At 49.6% G+C, this 14,423-nt stretch overlaps 1 protein-coding gene across 11 annotated transcripts in view; it reads right to left on the bottom strand.

Annotated features, from left to right (window-relative positions):
* The window catches only part of CAMSAP1 (calmodulin regulated spectrin associated protein 1), a 55,643-nt gene extending 42,066 nt beyond the window's left edge, over window positions 1-13,577 (bottom strand). For 5 of the 11 annotated variants that reach the window (XM_060101507.1, XM_060101508.1, XM_060101509.1 and 2 more), the window contains exons 1-2: window positions 13,489-13,577; window positions 12,387-12,546 (exon numbers count right to left, since the gene is read on the bottom strand). In XM_060101507.1, the coding sequence (XP_059957490.1) occupies window positions 12,387-12,546; window positions 13,489-13,524 (196 nt within the window). In that variant the 5' untranslated portion in view covers window positions 13,525-13,577. Of the gene's footprint in view, window positions 1-12,386; window positions 12,547-12,696; window positions 12,837-13,488 lie in introns of those variants that run through there. The other 6 variants (XM_060101510.1, XM_060101513.1, XM_060101514.1 and 3 more) reach the window with 3 other exon arrangements.
* Window positions 13,578-14,423: the final 846 nt, after the last annotated feature.

Here is a 14,423-nt window from a genome sequence, read left to right as displayed (position 1 = left end):
TAATGCCTAGAGTTTCCCCATATTTGGTAAGAAACCAATTTTCAGGCTTAGGAACCAACTTGAAGAAAACCAGGCCCACACACTTCATAATCAAATGGCTGAAAACCAAAGATGAAATAACGGGCCCTCGGGACCCCTAACTGGAGGTATCAGCCAGACTTTCAATGACTATGCTTAAAACAATGAAAGGAAAAAAGATAAGACTAAGAATTTTGGCAGAAAAGTGGAAATTATTTTATAAAAAAGAGACAAAAGAACTTGGCAGATTTGAAAAAGAACCAAGTAGGAATTCCAGAACAGAAAAATACAGTAACTAAACTGAATTTACATACTGGATTGCTGAATAGCACATTACACACAGAGGAGAGAAAACGCAGCAGAGAAGGTCAACGACAAACACTGCTTCGTGTCACAGGGGTGTGACTGGAGACCCAGAAAGAAAGGAGAGAAAATATGGGGCAGAAACAGTATTTCGACACAGAATGGACAAGCGTTTGCCAATACTTGTAAAATTCATGCTTCCCAGCAGGAGAAGGAAGGGAAGGAGGGAGGGAGGGAGAAATGCACACACCAAAGAACATCACAGTGATACTGATAAAATCCAAAGACCAAGGAAAACCTTGTAAAGCGGCCAGAAGGAGCTTCCAGTCAGGACAAGACGGCACAGATCAGCCTTTCCCTGCTCCTCTCTACTGGGTACCACTAAAAACCCTGGAAATAACTCAAAGGACACACAACAGAGAACTCTGAAAGGTGGAAGAGGAAGGCAAACTGGTTGGGAACCCAGGACTGGCAAAGCACAGCAACAGGGTGTCTTACAACCCCCCACCCAACAAAAGGGGACCCAGGCCTGGTACTTCCTGACCCCCAGCCTAGAAACAGAAGGCAAGCCAAGCGGGCTCATTCCTGCTCCAGGTGGAAGGGGAGTTCCCCACTACTGCACCAGGCCAGCCTGGCAGAAGCAGCGAGGGATCGATAGGAAGCCCCACACCCACCTCCACAAGGCACCCAACCTGGAAGCGCTCTCCTTCCCCATCAGGCCAGAGACACCCCCACGCATCACTGGGCACCAGGGGAGGCCAGCAGTGTGACCTCACCGTGACGAGCAGCCCAGGAAACACTCTGCATCCCCCAGAGGCAGGGGCGCCATAACAAGCATCCAGCCTGGTGCTCCTCGTCCCGAGGGTAGAGAGTCCCACCCCACCCAGAGGCACTCCTTCTGCCTCCTAAAGCAGTACCAGCAGGGACGGCGGGAAGCCCAGAGGTACCAGGCATACCAAGCACAACAAAAGGGCACCACAAGGCTCTGCACATTAGACTGCTGCTGGAACCACAGTCCAGAGTGGGCCAGGACCTGCATGCTGAACCTAAGCAGGGAGACTGCTTACTATGATAAAAAAAACTTAAGTAGCACCCAGAGTCACCTAACATAACAGCCAAAATGACCAGGAGACACTCAAAGATCGCCTATCATAACCAGAACCAAGAAAATCATGACTTTAATGAGAAAAGAGAATCAACTGACACCAACATCAAGATGTTGGAGTTATCCGACAAAGGGCTTTAAAACAAGTATCAAAAACATGACCCCACAAGCAATCACAAAGTCTCCTGAAATAAATGAAAATTGGAAAAAAAATTCAGCAAAGGAGTTATAAAAGGAATCAAATATAGAACTGAAAAATAGAGTAACAGATTTTAAAACTCACTAGTCTCAACAGTAAAGTAGAGAGGACAGAGGACAGAATCAGTGAACTTGCAGACAGATGAACAGAATTTACCCAATCTAGACAACAGAGAAAATATACTGAAAAGATAAAATGAACAGAGCCTCAGGGACCTGTGGGAGAATAACAAAAGATCCAATATTTGTATCACTGGAGTCCCGGGAAAGAAAGTGAGTAGGGCTGAAACAATATTTAAGGAAATAATGGCTGAAAACTTCCCAAACATGGCAAATCATATAAACCCACCGATTTCAAGAAACTGAGTGAACCCCAAATAGGATAAACCCAAAAAATCCATGCCAAGACACAGCATAATTGAACTTATGAAAACTAAAGACAAAGAAAGTATTTTGGAGCAGCTGTAAAGAAAGAACACGTGAAGGAAAAGGGAACACCAACTCAACTGACAGTGGGTTTCTCCTCTGAGCCACAGAGGCCAGGGGGAAGTGGCACACATTACAAATGCTTGAGGAAAAGAACTGTCAACCAGATTCCATATCTGGCAAAACTATCCTCAAGGAATGAAGGAGAAATAAAGACATTCTCAGACAAAAGAAAACTTAGGAAAAAAAAAAAACTGTCTCTAGAAAACCTTAGAAGAGGCTAAAGGAAATTCTCCAAATAGAAAGAAAATGATTTAAAAAAAAAAAACAAAGGTCTTCCCTGGTAGCACAGCAGTTAAGAATCCGCCTGTGGGGCTTCCCTGGTGGCGCAGTGGTTGAGAGTCCACCTGCCAATGCAGGGGACAGGGGTTCCTGCCCCAGTCCGGGAAGATCCCACATGCCGCGGAGCGGCTGGGCCCATGAGCCATGGCCTCTGAGCCTGCGCGTCCGGAGCCTGTGCTCCGCAGCGGGAGAGGCCACAGCAGTGAGAGGACAGAGTACCGCAAAAAAAAAAAAAAAAGAATCCACCTGCCAATGCAGGAGACACGGGTTCAAGCCCTGGTCCAGGAAGATTCCACATGCCATGGAACAACTAAGCCCATACACCACAACTACTGAGTCTGTGCTCTAGAGCCTGTGAGCCACAACTACTGAGCCCGCGTGCCACAACTACTGAATCCTGCGCGCCTAGAGCCCATGCCCCACAAGAGAAGCCACCGCAATGAGAAGCCTGTGCACCACGACGAAGAGTAGCCCCCGCTCGCTGCAACTAGAGAAAGCCCGCACACAGCAACAAAAACCCAACACAGCAAAAAAAAATTTTAATAAATTTTTTTAAAAAGGGAACTGTGAAAATGATTTTTTTAAAAAAAGGAATCTTGGAGAAGGAGGAAGAAAAAATAATGTAAAGAAATGGGTAATAAGTGTAAATACAATAGACTATCCTCCTGAGTTTTCTAAATTATATCTGATGACAAACAAATCTACAACACCTTCAGGTACTCAAGACAATGGTAGTATTTAAAAGTGGGGAGAGGGCTTCCCTGGTGGCGCAGTGGTTGAGAGTCCGCCTGCCGATGCAGGGGAAATGGGTTCGTGCCCCGGTCTGGGAGGATCCCACATGCCGCAGAGCGGCTGGGCCCGTGAGCCATGGCCGCTGGGCCTGTGCGTCCGGAGCCTGTGCTCCGCAACGGGAGAGGCCACAACAGTGAGAGGCCCATATACCGCAAAAAAAAAATGAAGAAAGAAATAAAGAAATAAATAAAAGTGGGGAGAGCAAAGGAACCTAAATGGAAAAAAGGTTTCCACACCTCACTCAAAATGATAAAACAATACCTGTCAACTGTTGGAAGTCACATATGTATACTGTAATACCCAGAACAATCACTAAGACAGCTATACAGATATACCCCAAAATGAGATAAATAAATCAAGATGGAATCCTAAAAAATAGTCAAGTAATCCACAAGAAGGCCCCAAAAAACAAAACAAAACCAGGAACAACAGAAAACAAACAGAATAAATAAGTAATGTCAGACTTAAGCAGTAACAATTACATGAAATGTAAATACTCTAAATACACCAAGTAAAAGACAGAGGTTGGCAGAGCAGATTAAAAAACACAACACAACTATATGTGGTTTATAAGCAGCTTACTTCATATTCAACAATGTAGGTAGACTGAAAGTAAAGGGATAGAGAAGGCTATACCAGGCAAATATTGTTTAAAAAAAAACAGGAATAGCTATATTAATATCTGATAAAGTAGAAAGAAAATTACTAGAGACAAAGTGAGACATTACGTAACAGTAAAGGGGTCAATCCACCAAGAAGACTTTACAACCCTAGATGTGTATGCACCAAAGTACAGAGCCTCAGAACTCATTTAAAAAAAAAAAAAAAGGACAGAGCTGTAAAGAGAAATAGACACTACAAGCATAGTGAGGGACTTAAACATCACCTATCAGAACTGACAGGATTGCCAGACATAAAATCAACAAGGAGAAAGATCTGAACGACACAACCACTAAACAGAATCTAACTGACCTGTGTAGAACAGTCCACCCGGCAACAGAAAACACCTTCCTTCAAGTGCCCACAGAACATTCACCAAAACAGACCTTATCCTGGGCCATAAAACAAACCTCAACAGGTTTAAAAGAACAGAAATCACACAGAGTATGCTATCCTACCATAATGGAACCAGACTAGAAATAATACCTAAAACACAAACGGGAAAATCTCAACAACTGGAAATCACACTTTTAAATAATTCACGAATCAAATAGGAAGTATCAAAGGAAATAAGGAGAAATACACAGAACTGAACGAAAATACAACATATCAACATATGTGGGATGTGGCTAAGGCAGTACCGTGTGGAAAATTTATAGCACTAAATGCTTACACTAGAAAAGAGGATAGATCTCAAATCAATAATCCAAGCCCCGGGACTTCCCTGGTGGCGCAGTGGTTAAGAATCCGCCTGCCAATACAGGGGACACGAGTTCGATCCCTGGTCCGGGAAGATCCCACGTGCCAGGGAGCAACTAAGCCCGTGCGCCACAACTACTGAGCCTGAGCTCTAGAGCCCACTAGCCACAACTACTGAAGCCCACGCGCGTAGAGCCCGTGCTCTGAAACAAGAGAAGCCACCACAAGGAGAAGCCCATGCACTGCAACGAAGAGTAGCCCCCGCTCGCCACAACTAGAGAAAGCCCATGTGCAGCAACGAAGACCAAATGCAGCCAAAACACAAATAAATAAATTTATTAAAATTAAAAAAAAGCTCATCATCATTAGTCAGCAGGGAAATGCATACCCAAACCACAATGAGTTATCACAGCCCACCCACTTGAATGGCTACTATTTAAAAGACTGACAATGCTATGTGTTGGCAAGGATACAGAGCAACTGCAACTCTCATGCCACACTTTGCTGGTGGAAATAAAAAATGACACAGCTACTTTGGAAAACAACCAAGCGGTTAAACACACTTATATGACCCAGTAACTCCATGGCCAGGTATTTACCCAAGACAAATGAAAACACATGCCCACACAGACCTGAATATTCATGAATGTTCACAGCAGCTTTATGCATAGTAGACAAAACTGGAAGCAATCCGAGTATCCATCAACAACTGAATAAGTATTAAATAAATAAATAAATATTTTTAAAAGCGCAACTAAGAAGTCTGCATGCCGCAACTAAAAAAGATCCCGCATGCCATAACGAAGGTCCCGCGTGCCACAACTAAGACCCAACGCAGCCAAAATAAATGAATGAATAAATAAATTAAAAAAAAAAAAAAGTAAGTAAAATGTGGGTAGCCAAACAATGAAGACTATTACCAGGCCTAAGCAAAAAGGTCTATACACATGGATGGGTCTCTAAAATACTAATAAGTAAAGGAAGCCAGACAAAGAATACCTGATGCATGACTAGAGGCATATGATACTCCAGAAGGACCAACCTAATCTACAGTGACCGGAGCAGATCAGTGAGGCTACGGGCGGGGACTGACTGCAGGGGCTCAAGGAAACCCTTGGAGGTGATGAAAAGGTCTTACCTTGATTGTGGCCCTGTGCACAGGGGTGTATACATTTGTTTAAACTCATCAAACTATACTCTTAAAAACGTGTGCATTTTATTGTATGTAAAGTACATCTCAATGAAGTTCATTTTCTCAAAGGTGCAAAATAAAATTCTTCACTGTATACCCAACAATGGGCTTTAACCCATCCCACAGAGACTTCTCTAAAAAGCCAAGGTTTAATACATCTCTTCCCCCCTGAGAAATCTTCAATGGCTCCCCAATTCACATACAACAAAAACCCCCAAATTATCAGCCATTCCAGGCATTCCAAGACCTGGCCCTAGGCATTCTGTCCAATCTACATTCATCTTACATTCATCTCAACTCTGCAGCAGCTAAATTCACATTCCACCCCAACTAGAGCGCGAAGCTTTCCCTTAGCCTGGAGGATGCAGCACTCTCCCTGCCTTCCTTGTCCTGGTTCTCCGTTCCCTTACCTTCACTTGGTGCTTCCCCACCTGAGCCGCACACCCAGCTTTACTTTCTTGAATGGAACATTCCAGATTCCCTCAGGGGAGTTTCTCACCCTCCCTTACCCGTTCTGCCAGAGCACTTGCTCGTCTCTCAGGCAGTGGTCTCCTTGGCCTTCCATCACAGGTCTATGTTTGCAAGGCCACGGCCAGCACTCCGTGAGCCCTGAGAAGCACGCTGAGGACCCCACAGGTCACAACATAATGTTCAGCTGAACTGATTCAAGTTTACTTTTGCCTGAGTTTGAAATAACTGGAGGACAGTGACTGAGGGATATTTAAGTGAACTAGTCAGCATGAACGATAAGAGAGGGCTAGGCGAGGGAACACGAAAGAAATCAGAGACAGAAATAAAACTCAAAGATCACCTCTCTCTATGTGGCAACAAAACCAGGAAAGTAGGGGAGCTCCAGGGAATAAAGACTATAAATATTCCCATCAAGGGCACCACAGGCTCCAGGCGGCCCCCCAGCTGACCCTTCCCCGTGCTCGCCCACCTGCCATCCCACCTCATCACCAGCCCAGGCTCGACAACTCTGCTTTCCTAGTATCTGCTGGCCCAACCTACCTTTCTAATTCCCACGGCCGACAAACTGGCCAAGACCTTGGTTCTTCAAGCCAAAGCGACATCGGCTCTGCAATGGCCTTAATGTGTGTGTCCCCCAAAATTCACGTAATGAAACCTAACCCCCAAGGTGAAGAAGGTATGAGGAGATGGGGCTTTGGGAAGGCAATTAGGTCATGAGGGTGGAGCCCTCACGAATGGGATCTGAGCGCATATAATGAAGCTCCCTCGCCCTTTCTGCCACAAGGGCACAGCGAGAAGACGGCCGTCTACAAATCAGGAAGCAGGCTCTCACCAGACACCGAATCTACTGGCACACCTTGATCTTGAACTTCCACCCTCCAAAATCATGAGACATGAATGTCTGTTGTTCTTAAGCCACCCAGTCCATGATACCTTGTTACAGCGGCCTGAACGAGTCGAGCTCCTGGCTACTCCACTGACTACAGCCTCCTCCCACTCTAAGCTGCTAGAAGAATCTTGCCAGGCTGCCTCTCATCCCATCGCCACCCTACGCAAAAACCTTCCGAGGCATACATCGTGAAAGAGATCGCTAGCCAGCCTGCAACACCGTGAACAGTCTGGCCCTCACTATTTTCCAAACTAATCACCTACTATTTCGGTCCACAAATCCTCTGTCACAACAAGCTTAATCGACTCAGGGCCCAAGAACTCTTCTTCCTCTGCACGGAACCTGCCAGGTACGCTCCGCTCTACTCTTGGGGGTGGGGTTCTAAATATCAGCCACCCTTCAAAGCCTGTCTCCCCACGGAGCCTCCCCAGGCAGCCCTCCCACAGCGACCACTGCCCCCTGAAGCCCTGGTCCCTGTGTGCCCACCTGACAGTTCCATATTCTACCTCAAGACAGCTCATGGACTAATGCCATGCTGCCATTTTTCAGTCCTTGCATTATTTCATTTTCCTTTGTATATGTCAATAATTCATGTGACTTTTAAGCAACTAAAGAGATAACATCATACAACTTCCCCCCTTGCACTTCCTGTAGTGCAAAACACAATTATGCACGTGACAGCTGTTACTGGCTGAATGAATGTAATATTGGCTCCATCCTGGTCACCTTGTGATTAGATGAAAAATGATAGCAATCTGAGTTTTTCAACAGTTGAAGTAGGAAGTAAAAAAGGAGACTGGTACATATAATGGTGATACAGCCACCAAAAAATCAATAGCAGGAGAAGCCTATAAGCTATTAGGAGGATAAATGTAATATAAAGAAAATAGTAAGGGCTTTTTGTAAGAATACTTACACAAATTTAACATCCTAAAGCACAACCGTGGCCGACCCTTTTGAGGGTCGCTCAGATTCAAAGGATTGGGACAGTCTGAACATAAAGACAGATTTACATTCCTTGGCTAATATTTAATTTGTGGCATCAGGACAGGAAAGGGAACTTGTACAAACTGTTATAGCTTTAGAAATGAAAATTCATCCACGTACAGCCACCAGGACAGAAATCTTTCTATTCCACCTGTTTCAAAGGCATTTCCAACTGTATCACCAACCTGACAAGTATGTGAGCACTGACTGTCCTGCAGACATGGCATTAAATAGGACAACCATAACCCCTGACCTCACAGACACCAGGAGGTTCTCGGCATACCCAAGCCGAGGGGAAGGTCAGGCCACAATGTCAGCAAGCGACCTGACTGCCACAGTACCTGGGACCACTGAGCAGATGCACCCAGGCTGCTCTGTAAGCTCCTAACTAAGCAGCACTCAAATCCCGTGCTATAAACAAGACTATTAAAATATAAAATCTAACTCAATAACCAATAATCTGAGCAAATCATCACATCCAAAAAACTTGCCCAGGGGGCTTCCCTGGTGGCGCAGTGGTTGAGAGTCCGCCTGCCGATGCAGGGGAAATGGGATCATGCCCCGGTCCGGGAAGATCCCACATGCCGCAGAGCGGCTGGGCCCGCGAGCCATGGCCGCTGAGCCTGTGCGTCCGGAGCCTGTGCTCCGCAATGGGAGAGGCCACAACAGTGAGAGGCCCGCGTACCGAAAAAAAAAAAAAAAAAAAAAACTTGCCCACATGCTTACGTATGAGGGCCTCAAGCAGCCACTGTGCCCCCGCACAGTGGTCCAGGGGCGAGAGCAGCGGCGGATTTCACTTCCAGTTCTGGGCCAGGAGAGGAGTGCTGAGCACGTGCTCCCTTTTAGCCAAACACCAGACAACAAAGGAAGGTGGTGACCCCCTGGAGTTGACAACGAAGGCATTTTGCTCCTAATATCAATTAAGCAAACAGAGAGCCCGAGCTGTCCTTGTGGTCTAAGTAATGAGACAGCCGGCAGCGGCTTGGTTACAAATACCCTGCCAATGGCTGCACAGATTTGCCTTCCCACAACGTGGTTTCCAAATCAGCGGTTTAATTAACAAGATTGTGGAAGGACAAGAGTGTCAACCCCTCACTAGCAGTGGGCTCTGGACAGCCCTGTGGCCCCTCTCAATCCCAGCTGACTGTTGGTAAAAAGGGAAGGGTGACCCTGGTGGCCCCTACGGGCCAGTCTGGCGTGGTTCAGGGCAGCTCAGCTCGTGGTGAGTTGCAACTTGGTTTCCAGGGCTCCTCAGATGACGAAATGACCACCACTGAGCTACACAGCAACACACTTGCAAGTAGCCGAGTGCCTTCTAGTACTTTCCCTGGGTCACTTTTTCAACATTGTCTTTGGGAGATAACAAAAGCTATTACTCCCCCACTGTCCCTGAAACCAAGGCCCAAATACCTTTAGGTTTCCTAAGGTCATGGACTAAAATCAAAAGCCAGGAATGCAGTAGCTCCAGTCCAGCACTCTATTCTGTAAAATAAACTTCCAAGTCACACCTTTAAACTTTACCAATTAACTACAACTTTCACCCAAAAGGACGTCACAAAAATATTCCAGCTGAGCAGGTCCTACTACTTCTTACTGACACTTTTAAGTGAACAACTTTCCATATATCCAATATATTATTTCTGAAGAAATAATTAAAACACTGTCCATGAAACAAGAGTTAACCCAAAAAAGAGGAGAAGGATCTAAAAATAAAAGCACAAGCCGGCCCACAGTTCTTGGCTGTGGCACCAGATGCAGAAAACTGGAGGAAACGTTTCTGCATAACCATATGCCACCTCCAGGCCTGGCCAAGGGTGAGCTCTCCTGAGCCTCCCCACTTACTCCAAATGGCAGACGGTGGCCTTGGGGACACAGAGAGAGTCCCAAAAGGCAAACGCAAAACAAGGCAGCCTCAGAGCACCTAGCCCTGGAGTGTCCGCATGCTTTCAGTTCCTATACAAACAGTGTTGGGTTTCATTTAGCTACTTAATGAACAATTGTGTAACAAGTAAAGATTTAAGCCACTTCCACCATCATCCCCACCAAAAGCTGATTTACAACTAAAGCACGCAGACTGAAACTGCCATGTCTAATTAACTGAAAGCTAAGCTGGAGACGCACATGGAGACGTCCAGAAGACGGAACAAAGAATAGGCCCCTGGATTAGGAAGAGTTCTGGAGGGGAAAGATCCACACTATCCGAACAAAACCCCCTCCCCACCCTGTCTCCTGAAAGACAGCACCCCACGCTGGGTAGCAGGGAAGCTCCCACCCAGGCTGTGACCCCCACGCCAACTAAATAGAAGAAATCACTTCAGCTGAGCCCAGGCGAGTGTTCTCAGTCATGTGAACTGGGATCACCCAAATTTGTAAATTTAAAGAGCAGTTCTCAGTTAGAAAAAAAAAATACACCAGCTTCCCTTCCTGAAGCAAGGTACAGAATGGAAAAGCATTCTCATTTTGCAAACATAACTGGAAAGCAGACCTCCTGAGATCATGTTTGATGAGCACAGCCCAGCCAAGGGATGGGCAACGTGCAGCCCAGTCTTAGAGCCTCAGACAGCCTCTAGTCTCCTGCAGCTCCTGCCCACGTTCTGTTCTATAAATACACACCTTCAGTCATTTCAAAACTTTAAAGCCAATTTTAATATCAGCTTTTGAATTAGTTATCTGAATAGTCAACAAGTATTAAAGAGTGACTTGGTACTGGAAATAAAACCCGACTAATCCAACAGTGACACTGAAAGAGATGCATATTTATTGCCAGAGAGCTGACAAATCCCATGCTGAATGCCAAAGCTAAATGCAACAAGATAAAAATGCATTCACTAAGCTTAAGAAATTGGAAAGCAAACAACGAGAGGGCTTTTTAAAAGCATCTGTGTCTGTATAGCATTCAGTACCAGAACCTTAGCCACCTCCATATGCAAAAATCTTAAAAATACACACAGGAGTGAAACTTTGCACATGTGCCCCAAGAGCCATGCCCAAGAACGCACTGTGCTCAAGCGCAGAGAACTGGGACCCAGCCAGCGCCCAGGAGCGGTGAACGGGCTTCCTGTGAAATACTACACAGCAATGGAAAAGCAAGGCGGGGAAGATGGGAGGAAGCGAGGAAGAATCCAAGAACCTGATGAGAAAAAAGCGGTCGCTATGACAGGTGCAGAAACCCGTAAAACTAAACCGCAAGAGTTTAGCGATGTAAACAAATGTGCTGAAATATAAAGGAAAGCAAACCAACGGCCAACACGAGACCTGAGGTGGGTGTAAGGGGAGGCCACAGAGCTGGGACAGCCACACACTGCCCTGCGAAGCTCAACCGTCATACCTGAGTGGCCGCTCTGGGATGACTCGTTCACTGTCCCTAACTCTAAAACTTCATACGTGCTTCTCATCAATTCTGTATCTTCCCAAAATCACTGTTTCCCCACCACACTACGCGGAACTGGATAAAGCTTGGTGGAAGTATAAAAAAGAACTGTAACACAGAAAACTACAAAGTAAAGGGGGAAACGCTCCTTGCACGCTATAAAACCAACTTAAAATGAGGCGCTGCATTTAATCCCTAGGACTTGCAGGGCGTGTTTATCCTCATGACGAGTCCATCCATAGCACAGGCCACTCCAACCGGTGAGATCCTGTCACCGGGAAACGCCCGCTCAGCAAGTTTTCACAACCAGTCAACCAGACTCTCTTCTGAAACGATTCTCTCCAGTTCCGTCTCACTCTACAAACAGGAACGTTTTCACCAGAATAGAGGCAATTTTTAAACAAATGCTTCAAATTTAAAGATTACACGGCACTCAATTTTGTACCTGAAACGAAGCACCTGAAATTAATCAAAGACAGCTTTCGGAGCCAAGCAATCAGGAGAATCACTTGGTCTGTAAGATTCCAAGAGCTGGAAATCGGAGCGTCTTAATCCACTAAACATATTAGGGCCTGACCAATAACAAGGTTATCTAGTTCTTCGAAACAGGAATTAATCGAAGGTAATGATTCGAATGAAACCCTACCCATTTAAAAGGAATGCTCGTTAGGGAATTCCAAACCTGACATCTGGTAAGAATCGAGAAAGGCCGGCCGGGGTCCAGGGTTTCTGCCCTGGACTCCCGCCCGACCCGCCCGAACAGGAGAGGTTCCGCCCGCGAGCGCAGGGGAGCGCCGATCCCTGGCCGCACCTGCAGGACCCGCGCGCCCCCCGACGCGAGCGCAGAGCACACCGGGCCAGCCCGCGCCTCCGCGCCCCGCACGCGGGGGACACTGCACAAAGGCACGGCCCCTCCCCCGCGCCCCCGGCCCACCTCGGCCATAGGCCTTGGCGCAGATCCACTGCAGGTTGGCGGCGATCTTGGCCCGCGCCGGGTCGTAGCGGTCCAGCGGCACGATGTCCACGGCGCCGTCGGGCGCGGCCTCCATCCTCCTCCAGCCCTCCCCGGTCGGGCAGCCGCCCGCGTCCACCATCTGCACACAAAAGGGCCGCTGCAGCGCCAGCCGCGCCGGACCCGGCGGGACAAAGGCGCCGCGCCCGGGACCCGCGTGGGGCCGCGGGGCACCGACCGCCCGCGCCCCCCGCCCCGCGCCGCCGCCCGGCCCGCGCCCCCACCGCCTCACCTCAGAGCCGCCGCCGTCGCCGCCGCCGCGGGTGTTGCTGCTGCATGCTGCGCGGCCGAGCCGGGGCCCGCGGGGCCGGGGGGCGGCGAGCCAGGGGGCGCGGGCCGAGGCCTCGGGCCGGGGCTGGGGGCGCGTGCGTGGAGCCGGAGGCGGCGGTGGCGGTGGCTAAGGAGGCGGCCAAGCGGCGAGAGCGCGCGCGCCGCCGAGGCCGGCGCAGGCGCAGTGGGCGAGGCTCCAGCCCGCGCCCGCCCCGCCCCCTTCCGCAGGCGCAGTGGGCGCCGGCCCGCCCTCGCCCCGCCCCCTTCCGCAGGCGCAGTGGGTGCCGCCCGAGGCCCATTCCCTTTCCGCGGGCGCGGGCGCGGGGCCGCGCGCGGCGCGGGCGGCGCGGGCGGACAGGCCCCGGCGGCTCCCGCAGCATCTCTTTGTCTGGGCCGGGCCACCGCCTCCCCGGCATTGGGTTGTCCGGACCACTGGCTCCCAGCCGCCGCCCGACGGGCCGAGCGCCTGTGCAGGCCGACCGCGACCCTGCACCCCACAACAGCCCCGGGGGTTCCCCCTCCCGGAGCGCAGCGCGGGGAGGCCGGGGGCGCCTCCCCCAATAGCGGCCCTCGGTGCCTAGAGACCCCCCCCACACACAAGTAACCCAAAGAGCCTGGGTCGCCTCCTACTATAGGGGGCTGGGAGCCCGGGGACCCCACCCGGAGAGCCGCCTCCGGAATACCCCTCCCCCCGCAGCACTGGAGGCCAAGGAAACCCCCTCCTCCTGCAGCGCGTGGAGTCTGCCAGGATCACCTGTTCCCGGGCGCGCCCCGAGTGGGCTCTAGCCATGGTCTCCAGGGCCTGGTCCAGGGAAGGTGGGCGTCTGGACACCCGAGACAAACTGCAGCGTCCTCACCGCTGAGAGTAGCCATGGGGACGGGCCTCAGGCACATCCTCCAAAAGGGGCTGGCTTAGTCCTGACAAAGTCACCACCACAGGGCCTGTATCGGGCTAATAATTATAATAACACCGTGAAACCTCCTGTGTAAGTGATGCTTCTGAAGACCTCACAGCCAAACTAAGACAGGGCGACTCACTCCTGTGCCAAACGCCAGGGTCCAGGGACCCAAGGCCTGGAGGACAGCAGGAAGAAATGGTTTCCCATGAGTAAGGGGCCCTGGGAGTGAAGGTCACAACTGCTCCCAGCCTCCAGCGGTTTTTAAGGTGCTACCAACCTCCACTTCACCCAGCATCCTAAGCCAGGTTATCAAGCGATGAAAGCTCAGAGGACTCAGCCTGTCATTCACAAACACTTATTCCTGTGCAGGCATGAGCCTCACTCTGGCTCACAGCAGAGAACAAAACACAAATCCCGGCCCGCCCCATCGTCCCGCCAGGGAGCTGAGGTCTAGCGGAGAATGGGACCGCGTGTGTAGGACATGAGGGTGAAAGGGTAACGGGTCTGGGGGCAGGCAGGCAAGGAAAACCGTAAGGGGGCATTTGAGCAAAGACCTGCAGGAAGTGAGGGGCAAGCAGGAGCGCGTACCCGGGGCAGCTGTGGTCTGGGCAGGGGGTACAGCAGGCACAGGGACTCTGAGGAGTGCAGGGAGGCACTGAATCTGGAACCCAGGATCCAGAGACACTGGTAGGAAAGGGGCGCGGGGGAGGAGAGGCGGTGGCAGATCCTGCACAGTAAGAACCTTGACCTGTTCTCTGAGTGAGGTGGGAAGCCACGGAGGAGCTTTGAA

Source organism: Mesoplodon densirostris, chromosome 6, assembly GCF_025265405.1.
Source record: "Mesoplodon densirostris isolate mMesDen1 chromosome 6, mMesDen1 primary haplotype, whole genome shotgun sequence".
Lineage (NCBI taxonomy): Eukaryota > Metazoa > Chordata > Mammalia > Artiodactyla > Ziphiidae > Mesoplodon > Mesoplodon densirostris.
The sequence above is the reverse complement of the archived record's forward strand: the minus strand, read 5'-3'. Positions and strand labels throughout refer to the sequence as shown.